The 27,214-nt window shown below is 40.5% G+C and overlaps 1 protein-coding gene across 3 annotated transcripts in view; it reads left to right on the top strand.

Moving 5' to 3' along the window:
* The window catches only part of BMS1 (BMS1 ribosome biogenesis factor), a 51,632-nt gene extending 24,640 nt beyond the window's left edge, over positions 1-26,992 (top strand). For all 3 annotated transcript variants that reach the window (XM_084904761.1, XM_084904759.1, XM_084904760.1), the window contains exons 5-23: positions 340-528; positions 1,140-1,282; positions 2,019-2,140; positions 2,396-2,589; positions 3,562-3,701; positions 7,240-7,994; positions 8,361-8,462; positions 9,202-9,356; positions 12,079-12,160; positions 14,671-14,744; positions 16,295-16,471; positions 19,155-19,343; positions 19,432-19,612; positions 19,788-19,846; positions 20,624-20,746; positions 21,700-21,847; positions 22,162-22,337; positions 25,373-25,534; positions 26,043-26,992. In XM_084904761.1, the coding sequence (XP_084760887.1) occupies positions 340-528; positions 1,140-1,282; positions 2,019-2,140; positions 2,396-2,589; positions 3,562-3,701; positions 7,240-7,994; positions 8,361-8,462; positions 9,202-9,356; positions 12,079-12,160; positions 14,671-14,744; positions 16,295-16,471; positions 19,155-19,343; positions 19,432-19,612; positions 19,788-19,846; positions 20,624-20,746; positions 21,700-21,847; positions 22,162-22,337; positions 25,373-25,534; positions 26,043-26,273 (3,402 nt within the window). In that variant the 3' untranslated portion in view covers positions 26,274-26,992. The remainder of the gene's footprint in view (positions 1-339; positions 529-1,139; positions 1,283-2,018; positions 2,141-2,395; positions 2,590-3,561; positions 3,702-7,239; positions 7,995-8,360; positions 8,463-9,201; positions 9,357-12,078; positions 12,161-14,670; positions 14,745-16,294; positions 16,472-19,154; positions 19,344-19,431; positions 19,613-19,787; positions 19,847-20,623; positions 20,747-21,699; positions 21,848-22,161; positions 22,338-25,372; positions 25,535-26,042) is intronic.
* Positions 26,993-27,214: the final 222 nt, after the last annotated feature.

The raw sequence follows: 27,214 nt of genomic DNA, 5'->3' as shown, positions 1-27,214 counted from the left end.
AGGGTCGATTCCTCTCAAAGGCTCGTTCCTTGGTTGCAGGTACCCCAGCCCCAGTAAGGGCGTATGTGGGAGATAACCAGTCAGTGTCTCTCCATGTTGATGCTTTTCTATCTCTCCCCCTCCTCCCACTCCCACTCTCTAGAAATCATTGGAGGGAATATTCTTGGGTGAGGATTAAAAAAAAGCAGATGTAGGCAATACATAAGTGAATTAAGATGGCTGGAGTCCAGTAAAACTTTAGTTGTGAAATAGGTGCTGGCTGGGATTTGGTCCGCAGGCCTTAGTTTTCTGATGGTCTGTTTTGGGTAGTTTCCTTGATAAATTGTCTTTTGTTTCTAGGTTCTGATGCTCATAGATGCCAGCTTCGGGTTTGAAATGGAAACATTTGAGTTTCTAAACATCTGTCAAGTACACGGCTTTCCTAAAATTATGGGCGTTCTCACTCATCTAGATTCCTTCAAGTATAATAAGCAGCTGAAGAAGGCGAAGAAGCGATTGAAACACAGGTTCTGGACAGAAGTCTACCCGGTGGGAAGATAATTGATTATTGAATACTGACCCTGTAATCCTTTAGAAATAGACTGCGTGAGTGGGAGATCTTAAGCATCTCTACAGGACTCGCCTCCTTTATGTCTGTTGATAGTCCCTGGCATACTTCCTCAGGATAGTCTTTATTCTGGACAGACTACACTCTTAGTGTGTGCCTCATTTGTCTCTGTCCCCCAGCACCAGGCAGGGTCTGGCTCTAAGTGTCTTGGATTTTCTACTTAATAGAGTGTCCAAAGGTTCTCGTAGTTACGGGACCAAGAACGAGTGCACACACACTGTCCCTCCTCCCTCCCCTCACACTGATGCGGCCATTGGTCCCAGGATGCTTGGTGCCCAGGAGCCTCACTGTGCTCCAGACAGGTGCCACTGCTGACTGCAGAGCAGTCTTGACAGTAAATGTTTGCAGTCCTGTCCTTACGAAGCCCTTACAAGATGGTTCCTCAGAGACCGGGGAGGTTCTGGAAGCATTGGCACCGGGGTTTGCTGGAAGTGTCCCTCTCTTAGCCTTGCTGCTTATTCCGAGGCCTTTATTTTAGTGCAGTATTGACAAGAATGTAGTTGAAATTTAATTTATTTTTCTTCACGTTTAGGGTGCCAAGCTGTTCTACCTTTCTGGAATGGTACATGGAGAATATCAAAACCAAGAAATTCACAATCTGGGCCGTTTCATTACAGTTATGAAATTTAGGCCTCTGACATGGCAGACATCTCACCCTTACATCCTGGCAGACAGGTAAAAATGAATGTCACTTTTTCTTCCTTGCCCAGATATTTCAAAGCTAAGGAGGTTAGAAAAAGAACAGTAATAAAGCTTATTTTGTGTTTCTTTATGAATAGTGGAGGGAGAAATGTAGTTGAGGGAAAATATCTACTTTTTTTCATAACATAAAAATGGTGTGGCTTTGAGAATAAAGTATGAAATGTTTAGAAAAATGAGAGGATTTTGAAGCATTTAAGGGTACAGAAGGTGGCTCCATCCTGCTTTTCCAACCTTTACTTGGTGCTCCAGTCACTCAGGTGTGTCCTGTGTTTTCTTTCCTTTATGCCTTTTTTTTTTTTTTTTTTTTTTTTTTTTTTTTTTTTTCCCATATTGTTTTCTCAGCCTGGAGTATCCTTATTTCACCTGCCAGCACCCAACCCACATTAAAAAAACCCACATCAAAGCTTAATCCTCTTCCATAAAGGGTTCCTTCTGGGTATGTTGCCTGTCCTTCCCTGACCACAGGAACATGCATTTCCCATTTCTGCGGTCCTATGGAATGTATATTTCATAGAGCCTAAGGTGCAATCGTGTGTTTGCTTCTTTTCCTCTGGTAGATGGTGAGCCGTGCTTCCTTATTTCTGTGTTTTCTATAATTATCTAAACGTGTTGAGTGAACTAGTGAAGGTGGTGAATTAATGACACATGAAGGGGAGTACACAAGCTTTGCCATTCATTTCTGCCATGTGATTGGGTTTTATTTTTCTAGGATGGAAGATTTGACAAACCCAGAAGATATCCGAACAAATGCCAAGTGCGACCGAAAGGTGTCTCTTTATGGTTATTTAAGAGGAGCACATTTGAAAAATAAAAGCCAAATTCACATGCCAGGTATTCTTTATCTTCTGAGGAAAACTTCAAATTGGCCAAACAAGGGAGAGCCACCTTGCTGGAGGTTTTAAGAGTAACTCAGCTCTGCTTTGGCCAGCAAACACCGAGTTGCCTCGTCTCCTCTGCTCTGTTGTCAGCTGGAGAGACACAGTGCCAGTGTCGAGGATGCCCTTGTGGCTGAAGCCTTCCTTCCGACGGGGGCCATTCCTGCTGACGGCAGGTTTGTCAGCTGAAGCCATGTCCTGTCTCTTCCAGGTGTAGGAGATTTCGCTGTGAGTGACATCAGTTTCCTACCAGACCCCTGTGCCCTTCCTGAACAGCAGAAGAAGCGCTGCTTGAATGAAAAGGAGAAGTTGGTGTACGCGCCTCTCTCTGGAGTTGGCGGGGTGCTGTATGACAAAGATGCTGTCTACGTGGACCTTGGTGGCAGCCACGGCTTCCAGGAACCGGTGAGGACAGTCACAGGCTTAATACAATTGGAGCTTTGTAATCTGTATTCATAGTTATGATAATGCCTGTTGTAAATAGGCAGCATATTTAACCGCGCCAAGCAGAAAGTAAAAGCATGTCCCCTGTCCCTCCCTGCTGCAGGTGCACAGGATCCCACACCTCCCAGCATGAGCTCTGGAGGCAGCGTGGGGCCTGACTTCCACCTCCTTATATAGAATCAGTGTGTTTTTAAGCCCCGACTCTCTCTGGTCTTTTGTTTTCTCTTTATACATATAATGTTTATTTAGATTATTATATGTTATCTATAAATGCTATAATGTATCTGTGTGTATGAGAGAGAAAGAGAGGTAATATTATATGGGATCTAACTATAAATGCTTTTACAAGATTTGGCACTTAGGAATATGTGAATCTGTTGTTCCCTGTTAGTATTTGTAGAGCTATTTCTGTCTGTTGACAGTTGTGTAGTATTTTATTGTATGAAGACCCCTCATTTACTGAAGCAGTCTTCGGAGTGCTGATGGGCTCGCCGCTTGTCCCCTAGTTTGAACAGGGATGCAGCGAGTCCTTGTACATGTACAATAGCTTTGTTCACTGGGAGGGATCTTCCTTTGCAGTAAATTCTTTGAAGTGAAATTTTTCATCAAAGATAGCAATTTTTTTCTTAACGGACTCCAGACTTTTATTTCTTTTACCGTTCTGAAATGCGATTTAATTGGGCTAAAGTGAGTACATTCTGTAGCTTCAGCACCTAAAATTTTTCTAGCAAAATATTTAGGTTATCAGGCTATGTACTCCGTGAACTTTGAAAAAGTTTAATGAAGACAGAATTCAATAAGAATTTTCTTTTCTTTTTGAGCCAGGAGGAAGGGTTTTCAGGAGCTGTGTTTAGGGTAATTTTGAGAAACTAATTGAAACCAGTGTGTCTTTATTCACATTCCTCACTTTCCTTTTCTTGGTTGCCTTGGCAGGATGAGGAGAGTCCCACCCATGAACTGGTCCAGAGTCTCATTTCCACCCATTCCACTATTGATGCCAAGATGGCTTCAAGTAGAGTGACACTTTTTTCTGATTCCAAACCACTGGGGTCAGAGGATATAGATAATCAAGGGTAAGTTTGCTATTTTTCTATTTTTAATTTTAAAAAATGTTACTACAGAAGATTCTATCACCCAAAACTGCTGTCATAACACATTTTGGTGGGATTCATTCCAGGGCGTTTTGTTTTGCTTTGCTTTGTATGTGCATATGTTTCTGAGGGCTCTTCCCTAGGTCACATTACATGACTTTTTTTTAACATGGCATTTCTTAAAACAATGTGGAGAATTCTGTTTTTAACAGACCCAGAATATTCCTCAGCTATCACAAAACATTTTTCATAGATTGCTTCTTAGGAGACCTGAGCCACTTAGCTTCCTTTTAGTGGTCAAAATAGTGCAGCAAGTAGTCAGAGAGCTTATGCACATGGCTGTCCAGAATCCACACATTTTGTCTCTGAAAGTGTTACTTACATTGTATTGTAGTATCTCCTGTGGGGTGATTTCCACTAATGTGTGGCTTATACAAATTATTTTCAGTCTGGGTTGGGAATTTGTATACCTTGTACGTAGTTTTAGTTTTATTGTAGTAATTTGTGACTCCCAATACAAATCATTCTGAAGAAGATTGAGATTATCTAGTTTATAGCTTATCTTACCTAATAATAGAAAGACATGTAAATTGACTGTACCTCTGTTGCACCCACAGCCAATCAGAGTGAGTATGCAAATTAACCCAACAAAGATAGCAGTTAATTTGCATATATATCTGGGTCCCGGGAACCTCCTTGGCACCCAGGTCAATCTCAGCCAGCTATTAGAGGGGTGGGGAGTCCCCTTCCCAAGCCGAAAGCCTTGGGTAGAGGCTTAGGCTTGAAAAGGGGCCGAGTCTGAGATCAGAGGGAAGGGGAAAAAATCAATGGAAATATATCCTCAGGTGAGGATAGAAAGAAAAATAAAGAAATATTATATCCCATGAAAGACACATCTTAAAAGTGCCTAAAGAAAGTTATTTTTTCATATGGAGGGACTGGAGTCTGTGGTGATGAAAATACCATGGTGGCTGCCGTAACTGGCAGTGGCTGCAGCAGCGGGGTAATGGGCCTGGCGCCTTTCCCTGATCAGCCCAGTCATCAGACAGCGGCTTAGGCCCGCTCCCCATTGGGAGCGGGCCTAAGCCATCAGTAGAACATCCCTTGAGGGCTCCCAGTATGTGAGAAGGGGCAGGCTGGGCTAAGGGACCCCTCCCCAGTGCACAAATTTCATGCACTGGGCCCCTAGTCTGTAATAATAAAAGCATAATATGCTAATTAGGCTGGATAGCTGAATGACCTTTTAGATGTAATTCCAGATGTCCTGGACCAAGCTGCGGTGGCGGGGGCTGAGCAGAAGCGGTTAGGGGCGATCAGGCAGGCAGGCGAGCAGTTAGGAGCCAGCTGTCTCGGATTGGGAAAGGGATGTCTGATTGTCAGTTTAGGACCACAGGGATCGGGCCTAAACCAGCAGTTGGACATCCCCCAAGGGTCCCGGATTGAAAGAGGGTGCAGGCTGGGCCTAGGGACACCAACCAACCGCCCTTCCCATGTCCCCCATGCACAAATTTTGTGCACTGGGCCTCTAGTCTATAATAAAAGCATACTATGCTAATTAGACCAGACAGCCGAATGACCTTCTGGACAAAGCCTGTGTTGCAGGGTTGTGAGGTCTGAGACAAGGCGCTGTAGCTGCGAGGGCCAAGCCCCTTGCATGAATTTTGTGCATCAGGCCTCTAGTTATAAATACAAATGGGGAAAAAAAATGTTATCTGCCTCTTAGCTAGCAGATGGTATAGCTAGCTAAGTTAAGTGCAATAGTTCTTCTATTTGGGAAAAGCATCTCTAAGCCTCAATTTTATCATCTCATAGGAGTTATGATTATTAAATGCAATACTGTACATAAACTAGCATGATGCAGAAAACAAGTATTAAAGATCCCTGTTACAGTCAATGTTATTAGCCATTTTCATTTTTAAGTATTCTAGTCATCCTTGTCTACATGGACACTCTAACGTAGTTACAGTCATGATTGTATAAAATTTCTGTGTATATTGTGAGCATTTCTTTTTTCTGAAGTCTTTTTATATAATCATCACTGTTATTGGTATATCTCAGCGTTTTTCAACCGCTGTTCCGCGGCACACTAGTGTGCCGCGAGATGTTGCCTGGTGTGCCGTAGGTGCAGACAAGACAAGAATTTTATAATTTTTCACTATTTTGTTTACTTAATATTTCATAATAAAGTAATTATAAAATACTTTCTTTGTGTTTATTTGATTCCTATTCAAGAGAATTACTTTATATATAGTCAATATAGGCACAGAGTTAAATTTTTTAACATTTTCTAATGGTGGTGTGCCTCGTGATTTTTTTCATGAAACAAGTGTGCCTTTGCCCAAAAAAGGTTGAAAAACACTGGTATATCTAACTTAGACAATTTATCTTAGTACAATTTTTAATATTTTTTTCACAATTTTATATAAGCTACATTAAATAGCTTTATAAGCTTTTATTTTGTGAATTTTGTGTGGTTTTTTAAGATTTTTTAAAATTGATTTTTAGGGAGAGAGGAAGGGAGCGTGAGAGAGAGAGGAAAAAAAACATCGATTGGCTGCCTTCTGCCCAGCCCCAACTGGGGATCGACCCTGCAGCCCCCGCATGTGCCCAGACTGGGAATTGAACTGGCAGCCTTCCAGTGCATGGGTGACACCCCAGTGAGCCACACCAGCCAGGGCTGGGTTTAGCATGTTGATGATGATTCTTTATCAAGTATTGCATTGGTGGTTTCAAAATGGCAATATTTTTTCTTTTTCTTTTTTAAAATCCTCATCTGAGATATTTTTTCATTGAGAGAGAGAAGGAGAGAGTGAAAGACAAAGAGACATTGATATGCAAAAAAATCTATCAGTTGCCTCCCCATCAGGAATCAAACCTGCAACCTTTTGGTATATGGGATGATGCCCCAATCAACCAAGCCACTCGGCCAGGGCAAAATGGCAATATTCTTAATTTGTTAGCTGGCATGCTTTAACAAGGAGCTTTCATTTCTACTGCTTTAAAAAAAAAAAAGGACTTTTTTTTTTTAATTTCATTTGTTATTACCCTGTTATTATCATTATTCTTTCTGTGCCTCTGTTGTCCTTTCAGTCTGTCTCGTGTCATTTTGGCACATTTCTCTTGCTCTTTGAGCACTTCCTGGCTGCTGACACACAGGGTGTGCCCGGCCACTTTGTACTTCCCTGCCTGGGACCTGTAGCTAGCCATTTCCTAAGCTCATCTGGTGAAAGCTTGGAGTGGTTGGTCTTCTAAAAGATTTATTAAGTACTCGCTTCCATTTTGAACAGTTTTTCCCTAAAATTTGTCTTTTTTTTTTTTTTTTTTTTTTTTTAAGGTGTTAGGGAACTGTGTATGAGTTTGCTTACTATTTTAGTATTTATTAAATCATTCCTTTCTGTGCTATGTCACTTAAAACCGTCCCTTGACAGTATTTTCTGCTTTGTGTATTTATTGACTTGCCATTTCTAGATTAGCAGATTGTTTTACATGTTGAATTATTTTGCTTTACTTGTTAATACAGGCTGTGGATGCCAAAAGAGGAAAAGCAGGTGGATTTAAAAACTGGTCGAGTACGTCGAAAAGCCATTTTTGGAGATGAGGAAGATGAGTCTGGGGATAGTGATCCTGAAGACGATGAAGAAATGCCTGAAGGTGACAGGATGGAAAATAGCTCTAGTGATGAAACAGAAGAGGAAGAAGATGCTGAAGTGACCGGTAAAGTGTACATGGCTGACAAAGGTGCCAAACGGCAGAGACTTGAGATGGAAGAAGACAGTGAGATGGACTTGCCAGCATTTGCTGACAGTGATGATGACCTGGAGAGGAGTTCAGGGGATGAAGGAGAAGAAGAGGAAGCTGATGAAAGCAGTGAAGAAGAGGGCTCCGATGCAGAAGAGAGGGATAATTTAGAACCTAAGACTATAGGAAAAGGCAGTAAAGCAGGTCTTTTACACAGTAATGGGCTGAGTGACCATTTGAATCTGGAGAAGACAATGAAAAAAGCAGCCCTCACTACTTCAGATTCCGGTCATTGCACAGCTGAAGAGGCATTTGCCTCTGAAGATGAATCTGAAGGAAGCTCCTCTCTCAGCACAGAGGAAAAGGACTCAGAAAACGAAGCGCTTGTTAGGAAGAAGTTTCCAAAGCCATCTCAAGCGGTCAGTGGTCAGAAACGGGCGTCAGAGAGCTTAATTGATGAGACCAGTGATATAGAAGACTTACTCAAAGAGGAGGAAGAGTACAAGGAAGCAAGTAATTATTCCACAGAAACTTCAGGTATGCCTAAATTTAATTTAACTGCCCTTTTAAACTTGGCACTGACTGTCTTCTATAATAATAGAAGCATAGTATGCTAATCAACCCAGACGACCTCTGGATGCAGCCGGGGGCTGTGAGGGAAGCCCGGGTCCCGGGTGCCGGAGGGAAGCCAGTGCCAGCAGCCAGGGGAAGGAAGGCCTACTGTTGCATGAATTTCGTGCATTGGGCTTCTAGTTTTACAAATAAAATGGGAGTCTGCTGTTTTGGATATTTCTTAACTTCAAATATTATACTTCAAAAAAGGATTTCAGGGTGAATGAGCAGTGAGCTTGAAGTAGAGACAACAGATAAACAGCCTTATTGATGTTGCATTGGTCCTTCCAGGTGCCCTCAAATGGAAGGAAGACCTTTCCCGGAAGGCAGCTGAGGCCTTCCTGAGGCAGCAACAAGCAACGCCAAATCTCCAAAAGCTGATTTATGGGACAGGTAAAAGCTCTGGTTCATATCTGGAAGCATCGTTGTTCCTTAGACTATTTCTGGAAAGGCAGTGAGGAAATTGGTTGGAGGTTTGAGTGGTACTTGTGATATCTATACGGTATTTCTTGCTGTCATAGTTTGCATTTGTCAGATGTTTTTAATCTTCAGTTTATGAGTACCATAAATTGGTCCTATGAAATAGTTTTCTGGGTTTGCCATAAAACTTTTGATGAGAATAGTCTTCATTGTGTCATTCTGTCTCTATACAAAGTCTTCTATGAGAATTTCTTATATGATAGAATTTAGTACCAAGAAAACAGAAAGTGCTGAACTTTACATTGTGGTCCCTAGTTAGTACGTGATTAGAACAAGGCCAAAAGTGTATATGTGAGCTAGGAGCATCGAATCAGGAGGTGGCTGTGGACTGGCTTCCAGTCAGCTTTTGCTTAAGTTCTTTTAGTGACTAGGGACTTAGCATTCCTCCAGATAAACTGTGATAACTGGACGTTCTGCCTGTAAATCCCTTCCCTGCTCCAACCCCCGTTACTCTCCCTCCTCAATGGACTCTCTGCTGCTGCCTGCAGGGAGATAGAAGTCTTCCAGGCACGATAAGCAGCAGTTCCCTGGCTTCGCTCTGACTCAATGTGCTTAGGGGCGCCACCGTTCCTGCCACAAACAGGGACCCTCAGCCCCAAGTCCTCTTGCGTGCTGACTTGTTCTCCCTTTTCCATCTTGGTGGTCTCGTTAGTGACAGAGGACAATGAAGAAGAAGATGAGGCCGGGGAGGAGCTTGGAGGGTTGTTTCGTGTCAGCCAGCCTGCCCGAGAGTGTAAGTACAAGGCTGACTCTTTGGACTGCTCCCGATTTCACTTGGAGGTGCCCCATGATTGGGATTTAGAGGAGGTAAGACCGAATGTGAATAATACGTAGAAAATGTGAATAATAATTTATGAGAAAATTGTTCTAAAAGAAGATCATGTGATTTTAATGTTGCCTACCTGTTACTTTATAAGATAACAGGATATTTTCCCAGATGTTGGAGTGTATTTCATGCATCCTAAACAGTAAAATGTTCTGAGTTTGATTAGAGTCTAACTTTTAGACCATGTGCCTGTGTTATGGAGAAAAGGAAAATGCTCAGCTTTTAGTATGGATAGTATTTGAAGCATTGCACATAAATTTTATACATTTAAAATATTTTGTTTTATAATTTGAATGCACTAGTGTCCCTTAGCAATTGCAATTTCTGCTGTTTACAAACACATAAATGTATTACGCTGTTGGTAAATTTTCTTTCTTATTCACCACTCTCTGATTACACTGGAATTCATTCAGTTCTCAGACTTGCTAGGCTTACTCCCCTCTGTTTTCTCTTCTGGAATGTTCTTCCCAAGCTGGCTACTTTTGATCATAAAATGTCACTCCTCAGAGTGCTCCAGTCATTTATTATCACATTGGCTATTGTAATTTACTGAATAGCATTTATGTACTTGATGAAGTGTATTAACCATAACCATTTTTTATGGTAAAATTTAATACAGGTTTTAGAAGCCCACATAAAATAGTTGTTAACTTAATGAATGGGTACCAGGTAAGGACTCTTGTGACCACCGTGTGCCCATCCTAGCCATGGTCCTTCCCTCCCTTGCAGAAGGAACATGACTCTGTGGTAATCATCTCCTTCATTTCGTCCTCCAAGTTTGCATCATAAGCACCATAGTTTCTTTCACCAGGTTTTTGGGGGGTTGTTTTTCACTGTGCCTTTTTAAAAAAAATCTTTATTGTTAAAAGTATTACATATGTCCCCCTTATTCCCCTATTGACCCCGACTAGCTACTCACTGTGCTTTTTAAAACTTTAAATATACTTTCCTTTTCTCCGCCCATCTTTCCCTCGCCTCCCATTTAATTTGTTTAAGAAACCAAGTATTTGGTGTGTAGTTTCTCATATTATGGACTTTATGAATTCCATTGTAACCCTGTGTGCAGTTTATCTGGCTCCTTGGTCCTCTGTGTTTCCTATAGAGTGGTACAGAGAAATAGCAATAGAACTCTGTGATGATGGAAATAAGTTATATATGAACTGTCCAGTGTGGCTATTGAGCACTTTATATGTCTAGTGGGACAGAAAAACTAAATTTTCAGTTTTATTTAATTTTTGTACTTGGTGTGAGATGAATATGACTTATTCTTTTGCATATGGAAATCAGTTGTCCTCATACTATTTGTTGAAAAGACTATTTCTTTCCCATTGCCTTGTCTTGGCACCCTGGGCAAAATAAATCACTTGACCATAGATATGTGGGCTTATATATGGGCTCTTAATTGTATTTCATTGATCTATGTCATTCCTTGTGCCAGCACAATCCTGTTTTGATTACCGTCCTTTCATGGTTAAGTTTTGAAACTGAAAAGTGTGAATCTTCCAGCTTTGTTTTCTTTTTAAGTTGTTTGATCTATTCTGGATCTCTTGGGTTTTCTGTATTTTAAGATCAGCTTTTCCATTTCTACAAAGAACCAGCTGGGATTCTGATAGGGATTGCACTGAATCTATACTTTAGAAAGTGTTTCTATCTTAGCAATATTAAGTTTTCTGATCCATTAACATGGGATGTCTTTCCATTTATTTGGATCTTAAATATCTTGCAAGAATGTTTTGTAGTTATCAGAGTATAAGCTTTGCACTTTTGTTGAATGTATACGCAGCATTTTATTCTTTTTGATGCTATTATAAAAGGTACTGTTTTCTTATCATTTTTGGATTTTTTATTCCTAATATAGAGAAAAGTAATTTATTGTTCTATATTAATCTAGTATTTTACAACTTTGATTGATTAGTTCCGATAGTTTTTCACTGGATTCCCTAGGATTTTTTGTAAACCAGATTATATCACCTGTGAATAGAGACAGTTTTCCTTTCTAAACTGGATGCCTTTTATGTCAGTTTATTGCTTAATTGCTGTGGCTAGCACGCCTAGTACAGTGTTGAATAGAAGTGAGAGCAGATAGACTTTCCTATTCCTGATTTTATTCCTGATGATGGAAGCTCTCAGTCTTTCGTCATTAAATATGATGCTAGTGGTGAGTTTTTCATGGGTGTCCTTTATTGTTTTGAAGACATTTCCTTCTGTTCCTAGTCAGTTGTGTGTTTTTCATGGAGGTTCTAATTTTTTTATTTTATTTGTTTGGTCTATTGTTCCTCTAAGTCAATTATTAAGCTTAATGAAATAAGGATCATCTGGGAACAACTTGCCTACAGAACTTGTTGGCATAAAATAGATGTGTTCGTAAATGTTTAGTGAGTGAGTGTAGGCATGAAGGAATGAGTAAAAGAATAGACTTGCTTTTGCATGCATTGTAATCATGCTAGCCTCAAGGCTACTTTTTGAGAATTAGGTTGTGTATGAAAAACATGACATAACCAAAATTATGATTCAGTTGAAAGCCAAACAACCACAATAAGTCTGGAGTAGCAAATAGTAAGTTAAAAATGCTGTTTAATTGCATTGCCTTAAGAACACTAGTAAACTTTGAAAATCTGTTGAATTAGTAAATGTCTGTTTGTTTATTAGGTCAGTGGGTAATAGGCCTTTCCCTATCTAATAAGTGCTGATGTTTCTGTGAAGGTGATGGACAGTATCAGAGATTGCTTTGTGACTGGGAAGTGGGAAGAGGATAAAGATGCTGCCAAGATCTTAGCAGAAGATGGTAAGTAAAGGGATGTATCCTTTTTTTTTAATTAAAAATTTTTGTTTATTTTTTAAAATATTTTTTATTGGCCGGGACCGCTTTGGCTCAGTGGATAGAGGGTCGGCCTGCGGACTGAAAGGTCCCGGGTTCGATTCCGGTCAAGGGCATGTACCTTGGTTGCGGGCACATCCCCAGTGGGGGTTGTGCAAGAGGCAGCTGGTTGATGTTTCTCTCTCATCGACGTTTCTAGCTCTCTGTCCCTCTCAATTCCTCTCTGTGTAAAATCAATAAAATATATTTTAAAATATATATATTTTTTATTGATTGATTGATTGAGAGAGAGAGAGCGCGCGCAAAACATCAATGATAAGAGAATCATTGATTATTAATTCAGCAACCCAGGCATACTTTCTGATGGGGAATCGAACCGTGACCTCTTGGTTCAAGCTCTCAACCACTGAGCCACACTGGCTGGGCTCTTTTCTTTTCTGTTAATTGTATTTTTTGGTTCTATAATTTCCATTTGTTTCTCCAGTTTTTTTCCCTGAGGTTTTCGATTGTTTGTACTCAGTTATTATTTCTGTAGTTGGTTGTTTATACACTACAGGCCTGGGGCACAAAATTCATGTAAGAGTAGGCCTTCCTTCCCCTGGCTGCCGGCCCGGCTTCCCTCTGACACCCGGGACCCGGGCTTCCCTTGCAGCCGTAACTTCATCCAGAAGGACGTCTGGTCTAATTAGCATATTAACCCTTTGCACTCCGCTGTCCCCTCTCAGGGGACATTGCAGTTTATTAGTGATTACGGGGAATTGAGTTATTTCAACGCATGTTTCCGCAAAGTAGCGTCGAGTAGCTGGTAGCCAATGTCCAGAATGGTTCAGAGTGCAAAGGGTTAAATTTTTATTATTATTGATAGCTGAGAAGAAAAAAGAAACATGTATACTCATTTTTTTCCAGCCTAGAAATTCTTGGTGGCTATTTGTATTGTAATTGTGTTGAAGGGAGAATTGGCATCTTAATGATATTGAGTCTTCCTTCCCAAAAACATGTACTCTTTATTTGTTCAGTAGATAATATCAGTAATACCTTCTTCACTGGGTCAAGTTAAAAAAATGTAGTTAAGACTGTAAAGTACTTAGAGCGGTGTCTGGAATGTAAAACACCTGAAAGTGTTAGCTAATGTTATTCCTTGTGCCCTTTGGTAACAAAGTAAAGCCTTTATTAAAGATCTTGTACATTTTTTATTTCTAAATATCCTGTTTTTTGTTTTTTATTACAATAGAATATTCCCATCTCTTATATTTTCTTTGGCTCTTTGGTTCTTTGGCTCTTTCTTATGTGAAAACTAGAGGCCCAGTGCACAGAAATTTGTACACTGGAGGGGGTGGTCCTCAGCCCAGCCTGAGCCCTCTCGCAGTCCCAGACCCCTCAGGGGATGTCCACCTGCCAGCTTAGGCCCATTCCCTCAGGGAGCGGGTCTAAGCCGCAGTCAGACATCCTTAGCACTGCAGAGGAGGCAGGAGACCACCATTGTGCTTGCAGCCATTAGCTCAGCTTGTGGCTGAGCGGAGCCACTGACCACCAGGGGGCAGTTCCTGCATTCAGCATCTGCCCCTGGTGGTCAGTGGGCATCATAGTGGATCATTCCCAGTCGTTCTTCCCTTAGGGTCAGTTTGCATATTACTCTTTTATTATGTACGATGTTTTAATTATTTTCTTTTTTTTTAATTTTAAACATTTTATTGATTTTGTACAGAGAGGAAGGGAGAGAGATAGAGAGTTAGAAACATCGATGAGAGAGAGTCATCGATCAGCTGCCTCTTGCACACCCCCTACTGGGGATATGCCCACAACCAAGGTACATGCCCTTGACCGGAATCGAACCCGGGACCTTTCAGTCCCCAAGCCGACGCTCTATCCATTGAGCCAAACCGGTTTCGGCTGTTGGATGTTTTAATACCTTCTGAAGTTGCCTCCCAGAGGACTTTTAACTTGTCTATTTCTTTTAAGGGTAATATTCATAATTAAACACCTGAATGAATGAATGGGCTCTTCATGTGGGCTCAGCACTGTTTTAGGTACTACTCTTTTGTAATCTAAGATTTTTCCCTTGGTTTGTCACCATTGTGTTCAGCTATTGGTGAGATTCTTTCTCACATGTGCTTGTTATCTAAGCCATGGCTTTTCAAGTCACTTGAAATTTTTTATTTTTGAGGATCTCATCTGCAGGGCCACTCATGCCGCCTGTGTACATCTCTGCTGCAGTGTCAATTACCTCTACTGGAAAAAGCTCTTGGTTGTGTGGGGTATTGAAGGAAAGTATGGAAATGTGGATTGGGCTTGTTTACTTAAACTGAACATGTGGTGTAATAAGGTCTAACGGTCCTGCCTTCTTCTGGGGTGCATAGTGATAGGAATAGTAACAGTAAAGTTTGGGTGCAGAACACACTGTCCCCCTGGGGCTGGTAGTGCTAGAGTGTCATGTGCACCCTCTTCAGAGGTGAGTCATGTGGATGTTCTTTTCCCAGAGGAGCTCTATGGTGACTTTGAAGACTTGGAAACAGGGGACGTGCACAAGGGAGCATCAGGCCCGGACACTCAGGTATGACTTCGCCAGGCCGCTGTCAGCCACTGGTCCTGTAACGGGTCAGTATATTCTGAGATAGGCCTATTTGACACATTCTAATCTTGTTGTCCGTGTAGATTAGAGACCGGATGGATTCCTTCCTGAAAACATGGAGGGTGGGAGCTCATCAAAGGTTATTGGTTTACTTGTTATTCTTTCTTTTTCTGTATATGAAATGTCTTTATTGATTTTCAGAGAAAAGAAGGGAGAGGGAGAGAGAGAGAGAGAAATATCAATAGTGAGCCTTAACTGATTTTGCTCAATGGTTAGAGCATCGGCCCCTGGACTGAAGGGTCCCGGGTTTGATTCTGGTCAAGGTCACATAGTTTGGTTGTAGGCTAGATCCCGGGCCTAGATTGGGTGGCCTTCAGGAGGCAACCAATCAATGTGTCTTTCTCACATCAATGTTTCTCTCTGTGTGTCTCCCTCCTCCTCTCCTCCCAATCTCTAAAAATCAATGGAAAAATACCCTCTGGTGAGGATTAACAACAAAATAAAAGAAACATCAGTGATGGAAGAGAATAAAAAATCAGCTGCCTCCTGCATGCCCCCTACTGGGGATCGAGCCTGCAACCTGGCTGTATGCCCTGACCAGGAATTGAACCTTGACCTGGTTCACGGGTTGATGCCCAACCACTGAGCTACACTGAGACTGGGCTACTTGTTATTCTTGATTTTTGGAGTGACACCTATTACCTCTTCTTGATGTTATGATTCTTCAGTCATTGAAAGTTTCAGCTCGTAGGTCACTGTCTTCCTCTCCACCATTATTTTTGCCATCATTCTCCTGTTCTTAAATCACATATGGAATCTAATGTACAAAATAAACAATAGAAGCAGACTCATAGATAAAGAATACACTGACAGCTGTCAAAGGGGAGGGGATTCAGGGGCTGGGTGAAAAAGGTGAAGGGATTAAAAAAAAAAGCAAACCTCATGGACACAGACAATGGTATGGTATTTACCAGAGGGAAGGGGTCAGGGGTGTGAGGGTGTGTTGAGCAGGTGGGGGTAGGTAGAAGAAGGAATAGGGGAAATAAATGGTGATCGAGAGTTGACTTGGGTTGGTGAACACATAATACAATATACAAAATTTATACAGAATTTGTATTATAGAAGTGTACACTTAGAACTTACATAATTTCATTAATCAATGTCACTCCAATGAATTCAATAGAAAGAGAAAAAGAAGAAAATATTCATATCTAAGCCTCCAAAAAAAGGCCATTTAGAAAAACCAATTCTCTGTTTTCCCTAAGATTTTTTTATAACAGTATCCGGGTGGGGACACTTGCTGCTATTTTATTCACATATGGCATTCCCAGACAGACTAAGGAATTGCAGTTCATTGTAATGCAGATCTAAATGTCTCTTGTAGCAATACATGTTATTTAGAGCTCAAGGCCGTGTTTTGTTTCATGATGATCATAACCTAGATTTTGGCAAATCAACTTTTTAAGCCTGCTTTAAAGCTAAAGAAAATATTTTCACAAACTTTTAAAAAATTTTCTCTCTGGAAATTTAAGACTGAAGATGTAGAGGAAGAAATTAAGGAAGAAATTGACTCCTCTGCAGAGGAAAGTGCCAAGAAAAAGCATTTGGATAAGAAGAGAAAATTGAAGGAGATGTTTGATGCAGAGTATGATGAAGGAGAAAGCACGTACTTTGATGATCTTAAAGGAGAAATGCATAGACAAGCACAGGTAAGAAAACTCAGACCCTATCAGCCTCATTTCAGGGCTGTAATACAGTGTTGTGAATCCTTAACTCCTTTAGCTCTCTGCTCCCTGATCTACCTCTGTGCCTTCTCGTTTGGACTCCAAGGTTGAGGTGAAGATGAGTGTGTGCATTCATGTTTATTTATGCAGTCCTCTGTTTCTGCAAGAAATCAGAAGATACCAGTTCCTATTTTGTCCCAAGAATTAAGTGTGAGGAAACAGAAATGGCTGAGACACTTGCCGCCACTTTTGGGGCTCTCACTGTGTAGTTATTTGAGGCAGAGTGTTTATTTAAATGCCAGCACTGCCTTAGCATTCATATTACTGCTCCCTAGAACCATAACAAAATCATTTGAATGGACAGGTGATTCTGGGCCTGTGTGGTGGATGCACACACCAGTGTCTTCAGGAAGGGTTGCCTGAAACTCGCCGCGGTCAGAGTTCAGGAGTATTTTGAGTTAAGGTCAGACATGGAGACAAAGAGGGCATGTGGGATGCTAAAAGGGAGATAGTCTAGCCCTCCTGCCTGGGATGCTGATCTCACTCTGAAAGACACAAAGATGTGTGCGCAGTTGATGGCGAGTGCTTTGACAAGTGGGCACAGGAGTCTGTCTAAACTGGAACACACTGTACCTTATGCCAGTTAGTATATCATTTGTGAAAATGTGATCAACCTAGACCTTCATCTAGTCAAAAGGATCTGCTGGTTCGTCATTAACATAGTGTCTCCAGTCTACTGACCTTATACAGACCATGACTAAGAAATATAAAGTTAGTTCTGAAGGCTTTGCTTCAGGCATTTACAGTTTAACTCACCTAGAACCTCATGGGCCATTGTAAAGGTCTTGACTGAGTTACTCAGTGAAATGGGGCCCATTTGAGCAGAGGATACATGTGTGTGACCAGAGGGTTGCTCTGGCAAGAGTTTGTTAAGATTAAAGTAACTCACACTGTGGGATGGTGAGGTGTGCGGTGGTGGAGGTGAAAGAAAATCAAATTCTGAGTATACTTTGTTTGAAAAGTAGACCAATATGATTTCCTGTATGTGAAATTCGGGGGTGGAGGGAAAATAAGGATGACTCACTGGAAGAACTGAGTTTTCATAAGTAAGATAGAAAAGCTTTAGTTGGTATAGGTTTGTCTGGGGAGATAAAGTAAAGATGTTAGGTTTGGGTTTTCTTTCAGACAAGGAAAGTGTCAAGCTGAGAGGGGTTGGGGCCAGGGACTTAGAGCTGGATGCTGCTTACAGCCATGAGATGGATGGGATGACGAGGGAGTGAGAGTAGAGAGGAGAGGAGAGGACCAGTACCGACACTGGGTGTCCCATTGTAAGGCTGGCAGAGGAAGAGCAGCAGTGGAGATAGAGCCGTGCTCAGGAGACCTAAGAAATCTAGGGGAATACCAGGCATGATGGAAGCTACTACAGAAGGAAATGAGACATTATTTCAAATCTTGCTGATGTGTTAACTATGATTAAGACAAAATGGACCACTAGATTAGGAATGTTGAGGCCTTTATGTGATTGCAAACATTTTTATCAAGTGTGGGTTAAAGTCCGGTTTTAGGGAATTTAAGGGAATGGGAGAGGAGGAAGTGGAGACTGCAACTATAGAAAACTTCTGTGCCAGTTTTCTTCCAAAAGAAGCAGAAAAATGGGAATCTAGTTTGTGGAGTCAAAGGGAAATTTTAAGATGAGAGAAATAATAGGTAAGATATTGGAATGAAGTCCAGGAGTGGATGATTCCTAGTGTATAAGTGAAATTGAACAGATCAGTATCTATACATAGATATCACCCAATCGTGCCAACCTCCTGGTCCCCTCCCCCAGGCCAGCAGGCCACCTCCCAGGCCGCCCTGCACCCCCACAGGTCCTGATCACCTGTTTGGGGCCAGGCCCCAGGCTGGGACAGGGAACTGGGGGTGGATGGCAGTGGACATGGGTGGCGAGAGAAAGAGGAGGCAGGGAACCTGATCCACCCTGATCACTGACCTAGGAACCCACCTGTGCACAAATTTCATGCACTGGGCCTCTAGTATAATATATAGCCACCCAGTAGAACTCTGTGCTGTACTGTATTGTAGCCACTAGCCACATATTGATACTGGCCACTTGAAATGTGACCAAGGAACTGAATTTAAATTTTTTTAATTTAATTTCAATAATTTCAATTTGAAAAGCCATCTGTGGCTACCATATTGAACAGTGTAGACCTATAATGAAAGGTTAGACATGGGTATAAACCCTGGTAGAGGTTGAGTGTAGAAGATGCTTAACTTTTGAGTGAATTAGGAAACAGCAGCTAAGAATGAGAGTGAGCGGTTAGATATTGGGTGACTGAAGAAAAGAGAATAAGTGTGAACTAATTATTTGGAGAATAAAAGAGAAAGTGTGTTCTGGGAACATTGAGGGTGTTTGCTGATCACCATTACGGCTCCTTTTTGAGTTGCTGTCGTTTGCGATAAGTTTGAACAGCAGAGAAGAAAATTATTGGGACATATCCTGAACAAACTGAAGATAGAATATATGCTATTTTTAATTAGGATAAAGTCTAAATCTGTTTATAGATTGTTTGTTTTGAAATAGCTCATTTTTTATATATTAATTACATTTATGAAGATGATAGTATTGTGGGTTTCTTACTGCGTTGTACCCTCCTCTCTTATACAGCTTAACCGAGCAGAATTTGAAGACCAAGATGATGAAGCCAGAGTTCAATATGAGGGTTTTCGACCTGGGATGTATGTCCGAATTGAGATAGAGAATGTCCCCTGTGAATTCGTTCTTAACTTTGACCCTCATTACCCAATTATTTTGGGTGGTTTGGGCAATAGTGAGGGCAGTGTTGGATATGTACAGGTAGGTACCCTTTGTGTGTGATATGATCGTGAGTTTTTTTGGGACATATTTTGACTGAATAATCTACTGAAATCTCTTCTCCCCTCAGATGCGTCTGAAGAAACATCGTTGGTATAAGAAAATTCTCAAGTCCCGAGACCCAATCATTTTTTCTGTGGGGTGGAGGAGGTTTCAGACCATCCCACTGTATTATATCGAAGACCACAATGGAAGGCAAAGGCTTCTAAAATACACCCCTCAGCACATGCATTGTGGAGCAGCCTTTTGGGGTAAAATGTGATTAGAATAATTGGCCTTTAGGTTAATTTAAACATGTAAGCTTTATCATTATAGTTTTCATTTTATGAAATCCCAATTCTCTTTCTTTTGGATCAGAATATATATGCATGTAAAAAGATTCTAAATTTTGTGGTTCACTATATATTTTTTACTGTTTTATTCAAGGTCCTATTACTCCACAAGGAACTGGATTCTTGGCAGTACAGTTTGTCGACGGCACAACAGTAAATATCTCGGGTGTTTTATTTTATATATAGTGTTTGAGATCTATCTTAAATATGGAATGTGTGCATGATAATTTAAGTGGAAAATTGCTCATTTTTAGTGTGTATAATAAATTTGTTTGTTTTTAATCTTCCTGCATCTTTTTAAGTAGATTGTGAGAGTAAAGAAGAGGGAGGTAGAAGAATTGTAATGGTACTGAGGACATTTTATATTTTTATGCACTTTTTGGGCGTGGTTTTCTAAAAATATGTAAGCAGTATTCACCATGTGCTAAGTACTATACTAGGTTTTGGGGATATGTCAGATACTAGCTAGACATAAGGCTACACCCTGTAATGTTGGGTTAGAAAAATATGTTCACACCAACTCCATGTGATCGATCAAAGTGGGTTTTATTGGCCCCATTTATCAGAAAAGAAAACAGAATAGTGAACAGATGGAATGCACCCTGAGGTCTGAAATTTAATTTCTTAAACATTATAACCAAACTTCCATGTTCCTTTTTATCTCAGATAAGTCTTTGTTGTGAAACTATGTCACTAAGAAATCACCCTCATTCAGGAAAATACTGAAGACATCAACATTAGTTTGCCTTATGTTCATTATAGTTTCAGGTTGCTTTTGTTAAAATACTGTTTTGCATGTTCAGAAATTCTTTTTTTCTTAGCTCATTGTAAGGGAAGTGCACTTTGCTAATTTACTGTATCACAGAGAATTGTAGTTGTTCTCTTGCTGATATTATTCCTGTATTCTAATTTTGGGGGTTTCATTTTTAGCCTGATTTCCGGATAGCTGCCACAGGAATTGTTCTTGATTTGGATAAATCCATAAAAATTGTGAAGAAATTAAAGTTAACTGGTTTTCCATATAAAATTTTCAAGAATACTTCATTCATTAAGGTCTGTATATTTACATATTTATAAACGTATATTATAGGGATGGGCAAAAGTAGGTTTACAGTTGTGAATGTACAGTTTATTGTATTATTATATTATTTATTTGTATTATAACAATCTACTTTTGCCTCCTCCTTGTATTATTAAAGGATCAGTGAAATACTTCTAAAATGTAGGTCTAATGTTTTCAGAAAAGGAATTTAAATTAACTTGGTCTTTGGTATTTTTAGTGTACTTTTTTCTGTTGGTTTCTGTGTTGCTTAAACATGCTCAGCAATGCTAAGGTGAAGTACAATAGAGATATTTAGTAATTGAGGCTATTACTTCCAATGAGACTGTCATAAAGCTAATATGTGTAATCTTTCATTGGGCTTTCTTTCCTGCCTTTTTGGTTTGTGTTAAAATTAAAATCATAGACTTATCAGACAGATCAGTAGAAAAATAGACAAAGCCGTTCTTAATTTGTCGACAAGGGTATAAGAGATGGATACTCACGTGATATAACATTGGAGGGTGGTTTGAATGACATTCAAATTTTCATTGAGGGGGTGCTTCCACTAACAGAGCTAAGATGATTATAAAATGTTCTTATAATATAGCACTTATCTAGCTCTTTATTTGCTGAGTGTGTGCACCTAAGTAAGTAATAGGAAATGAGCTAGACAACAGAGGCTGTCCAGGCTAGTTCAGACTAACAAGATAACTTCTATTCGTTATCAGTGATAAGCATGATAATGAATGAGCCCACAATAGAGTCTTAATATTATTTTGGGGAAAATAAAGCAGTTGTATTCTTTTTAATCTAGTAATTCCACTTCAGGGGGGAAATAGTTTGATTATTACCTTTATCATCCTTCAATGAGTTCTATGTTTTATAACCAAGGATGTAGTTATGAACTAAGAAGTAAAGTATCTGATTTTGTGTGTATGTATTTTTTATATATGTGTACCTGTAGGGAATGTTTAATTCTGCCTTAGAAGTGGCCAAATTTGAAGGTGCTGTGATTCGCACTGTCAGTGGAATAAGGGGGCAGATCAAGAAAGCGCTCCGAGCTCCCGAAGGCGCTTTCCGGGCCACCTTTGAGGACAAGTTGCTGATGAGCGGTAAATGCCTTTCTATTGATTTCCGTCTCGTGTGGGTTAGACGCTGCAGTTCAGGTCTTAGAAAGCTGGGATCAGCTCCAACTCTCCTAGTTGGAGCATCTTTGCAGCGTGCCCAGTCACGCTGTATCTGAAGTCATGTGGTTCACACCGGTAAAAGTTCTGTGATATTCAAGATTAATTCACTTGGTAAAAATCTGTCTTCAAATTCTGTGCAACCAGCGTGAGAAGTTTGGGATGAATGTTTTGTTCTTTGTTACTCATAAGGATATGAACCTTCTTCTGAAAATGTTAAAGTAAATGTCCTCTCTTTCCAGATATTGTCTTCATGAGAACTTGGTATCCTGTCTCCATTCCAGCCTTCTATAACCCAGTAACATCTTTGTTGAAACCAGTTGGTGAGAAAGATACCTGGTCAGGAATGCGGACAACTGGTCAACTCCGGCTCGCCCATCGTGTCAAACTGAAGCCCAACAAGGATTCTCTGTATAAGGTACCGTCATACATGTGCTCTGTAGATGGGTTGTCCAGATGCTTTGTATGTAACATTTCCTGTGCTTTAAATTTTCAAGTAGAGAGTCTAACATTACATTTGAATGAATGTGCTGTATGTTCCTAGACTATTGTAGAAGAACTGCACAGCGGTAATAATTGCTTCTGTGATTTGGAAAATAGACCTAAAACTTTTCATTGTCTATTCTTTTGGACTGTTCTTCCACCATATACACTATTACTTCTAAAAATAATGTGCTAGTTCTTATTGAAGCAATGTGGGTTTAGGGGAAAGTTTTTATCGAGATATTCACATACATACAGAAAAGTACACAGATCAGAAGTGTATAACTCAGTGATTTCACACACTCAGCTTGCCATCACCTGGGTGAAGCAATACATTACAGCAGAACTGAGACCCTCCATGACCTCTCCCAGTCACTCCTCCTCCGCCTCAGAGCACTCACTGTCTGATTCTGACCCCCCACATGTACATTATGTCTGCCTGTTTTTAGTTTTATAAAATAGAGCATATATTTGGCCTGGCTTCTTCCGGAAGTATTATGAAATTCACCCGTGTTCTTCTGTATAGCAGACATTCATTTGTCGTTATTATCTAGGAGAATTCTGTCATATGACGATGTCAGTTTATTTACTGATGGACTTTAATTCCACTATTTGGCCATTATAACTGCTTTCTGAGGACATACGTACGACTTGCTTGGTGTGTAGGAACACCCATTTTTGTTGCCGAGGTCACCATGGGTGGGGCCACCAGATTATGGTGCAGCATGTGTTCTGCTTCAGCGTATGATGCCTATAGTATTGGAGTCAGACCCAGTGAGGCTCCAGCTAACAGCTGCCAGAGTTCTGGTTGGTCCATATCCTTGCCAGTCTGGCTTCGTCAGTACTTCTTTTATTTTAAGTTCTTATACCTGTCTGGATTCTCATTTTCATGTAGATTTTGGTCTCAAAACGTTCATTATTTTCTTTGCAGGTTAACAATACATTTGAAAGAGTTGTTTTAATGCAGGATATTTAATTGTTTTGTAATAAGATTGTAGTTCAAGGTATCAGTCTGCTCTCTGCCTGAGACAGAAGGTTCCCGGGCATTATTCTTCATATCTTTTTAAAAAAAATTTTTTAAATATGTTTTTATTGATTTCAAAGAAAAGGAGGGAGAAGATTTTGATGAGAAAGAATCACTGATTGGCTGCCTCTTGCAGGTTCTCAACTGGGGATCAAGCCTGCAACCGGGCATATGCCATGACCTCCTGGTTCATAGGCTGACACTCAGCTATCTGAGCCACACCGGCCACGCTTGGTCATCACTTTTTCTATAAAATAGCTCATAAGATTTTGAACCGTATGACATTCATGTCTTTTTTTTTTTTTTAAAATATATTTTATTGATATTGTACAGAGAGGAAGGGAGAGAGATAGAGAGTTAGAAACATCGATGAGAGAGAGTCATCGATCAGCTGCCTCTTGCACAGCCCCCACTGGAGATATGCCCGCAACCAAGGTACATGCCCTTAACCGGAATCAAACCCAGGACCTTTCTGTCCCCAAGCTGACGCTCTATCCATTGAGCCAAACCGGTTTCGGCGACATTCATGTCTTTTAGAATATGCTGCACTTCAGCTCCTGGCATCTCTTGTCCAGCCTGTGGTGCTTACTCTTTTTGAGAAGGTGATTTCTCTTATTTCTTTCATTCTAAAGTATTTTAGTTTCTTAAAACAGAATATTGAATATTATTATAGATGATATTTTTAATAATAAATTTAAGGACATAGCAGAAATACTGTTTATATAGTTGATGTTGACCTTGGTAAAGATGTAGGGCAACTGAGGGCATTCCTCCCAGCCAGGCACTGGCTCTTTCTCTATACATGAAATGTATTTTCTTTCTCTCTCTTAAGATCTGGTCTCTTATCTGGTTTGGCTCAGTGGATAGAGGGTCAGCCTGCAGACTGAAGGGTTCTAGGTTCTATTCCAATCAAGGGCACATGCCTGGATTGTGGCATCGATCCCCAGTGGGGGGCATACAGGAGGCAACCAATCAATGATTCTCTCTCATCATTAATGTTCCTATCTCTTTCTCCCTCTCCCTTCCTTTCTGAAATTAATATATATATTTTTTAAAGATATAGGGCAAAACTCTCTACTTACTAACTAGTTCTGAGACAGTTAACAAATTTAGTCATCTGAATTTAAGCATAGAATTGTGATTACCTTAAAATTTGAATGTAGAGTCTATACTGCCTTCATTTGTTGTTTAAATCTCAGTTTTCTAGCTGGCCTTCCATTAGAAACAGAACAAAGTTCAACCTCTCTGCCAGGACCGGTTTGGCTCTATGGATAGAGCGTCGGCTTGGGGACTGAAGGGTCCCGGATTTGATTCCGGTCAAGGGCATGTACCTTGGTTGCGGGCAGATCCCCAGTAGGGGGTGTGCAAGAGGCAGCTGATCGATGACTCTCTCTCATCGATGTTTCTAACTCTCTATCTCTCTCCCTTCCTTTCTGTACAAAATCAATAAAATATATTTAAAAAAAAAAAAGTTCAACCTCTCAGTGAGAATTGGGTGGGGACACTGGCTCTGAGGAAGAACTATGTCCTGAGGCCCAGAGAGGCTCATAGTAAAGATGAACAGCAAGATTATTCTTGTTCGGCTAGAAAAAACACCTCAGTGCTTCCCAGATAAGGGCAGAATTTTCCATTTGAGGAGACTTTGAATCTTCTTATCTGCTCTGTGAAGATTCCCATCGTCCATATTGTAGAAGTAGGCACATTTCAATTCTTGGAAGAATTGCAAATATTCTGTATATTTCTCTGTTTTGCCTAGAGTTATGCATGTCTTTTGAGGCAGTCCATGTTTGATGTATGATTGAATCCTTATTTCTGATTGTCAGCAGATTCTGGTGTTACCAATCTTGTGGAAAAATTCAACAATCCATCGAGAAGATTTTATGCAAGTTTTAAATGCATGTAGATCATAATTTATATCAGCCTTTGTTTTTTTGTTTGTTTTTCAGCCGATTGTGAGGCAAAAGAAACATTTTAATTCACTACACATTCCGAAAGCCTTACAGAAGGCCCTGCCCTTTAAGACCAAGCCTAAGACCCAAGCAAAGGCAGGCAAGATACCAAAGGACAGGCGGAGACCGGCCGTCATCCGGGAGCCTCATGAAAGAAAGGTACTGTTAACGACTGGCTTACTGCACGTTGTACTTAGATGTGAAAATACTGCTTTCGGTTACACACTTGGCATTTCCACTGTATTCTCACTTTTCCTCAGGAAGAATAAGGGCCCTAAGAACTGGAAGTTAGAGGAAAACTAGAGTCCATTTCCCCTCCTCTGTTCAGCCCTGCTCTGTCTCATGCATTTTGGTGGGAAGAGTTGGCACACAGCTGACGAATCACTCTGTGTTAATTGGTTGTACATAGTATCCAAGAGTGACTAATGAAGGTAGTCACTTGTGGTGAAGGTCATTATTAAAGTATTTTGCTAAATAAATAGACTCCTACATATATTTTCATGCAAATTATAATTTCCTAATCCAGAATAAATTTCACTAGCTTAGCGTTCATTTGTATCATGAGTGGATCCCAGTTTTGTAGTCAGTGCTGATACTGTGGCCCTCAGAAGGCAGGCACGCAGTAAGTGTGAGAACGCACAATGCTCATTGGGCTTTGTCCTTTCAGGTCCTTGCGCTGCTGGATGCTCTGAGTACAGTGCATAGTCAGAAGATGAAGAAGGCCAAGGAGCAGCGGCATCTGCACAATAAAGAACACTTCAAGGCGAAGCAGAAGGAGGAGGAAGAGAAACTGAAGCGGCAGAAGGACCTCAGGAAGAAGCTCTTTCGAATTCAGGGTCAGAAAGAAAAAAGAAATCAGAAGTCCAGCCTGAAGGGGCCGAAGGAGCAGCTGAAATGAGCTCCAGACTGTCATTGGGTCTGCAGGGACGGGTGGTTTCACGTGCTGTAGCGCTTGTCAGTGACAGGTGGGGCACTGGAGCCCAGGAAAGACCCCTTTGCTGGATTCATTTGTGCCTTTGAGAAGAGAAATGGAAATCTGCTAATGGGATACCTATTTATTCTCAACATCTAGGTTATGCCAAGATTTAAAGCAGTATAATTTGTGCCCAGACAGTGCGGCTCAGTGGTTGAGCGTCAGCCTGTGAATCAGGAGGTCAGGGTTCAATTTCTGGTCAGGGCATAAGCCCAGATTGTGGGATCAATCCCCAGTAAGGGGCATGCAGGAGGCAGCCAATCAGTGATTCTCATCATTGATGTTTCTATCTCTCCATTACCCTTCCTCTCTGAAATAAATAAAAATATATTTTTTAAAAAGAAAGCAATATAATTGGTGGTTTTGCAGATTCACATTTAAGTTTTTTGCACATAAAAAATTATTAGATTTTAGTTTTGGCTTAATGGTTTTCATTAGGGATGGATGCCTGATGATTGTGGATACTTTATCACCTTCAGGAGTTAACTTGAAGTTAACTTTAAAGTAAAGTTATGGAGGAGGATGAATGGTACAGAACAGCGGAGTTTCCTGCAGGCCACAGGATGTGCAATAGTGCAACAACCCAGCTACAGGGGGGAGAATCCAACAGCTTCTGTGAAGCCAGACTTAGAGACTTGCGGAAATGTATAACTGTTACTTTCCTACAAATGGTTTTGCTTTCAAAAATATCTTTACAAGAATATGCTGTTTATGTTGCCATATAATAAACTTTCTGTTCTTTTAAAATATTAAATTTTTCTTAGCTCTAATTTCTTATGTAGTAAAAATTGATAGCTACAACCCATACAAAACTCTGAGGACCTCAATCATTTGTAGTTGATTTCTATTTTTATACCATGTGGTTC

The sequence above is a fragment of the Pipistrellus hanaki genome (assembly GCF_964339955.1).
Source record: "Pipistrellus hanaki genome assembly, chromosome: 14".
Taxonomy (NCBI): Eukaryota; Metazoa; Chordata; class Mammalia; order Chiroptera; family Vespertilionidae; genus Pipistrellus; species Pipistrellus hanaki.
This window is presented reverse-complemented; position numbering and strand designations above follow the sequence as displayed.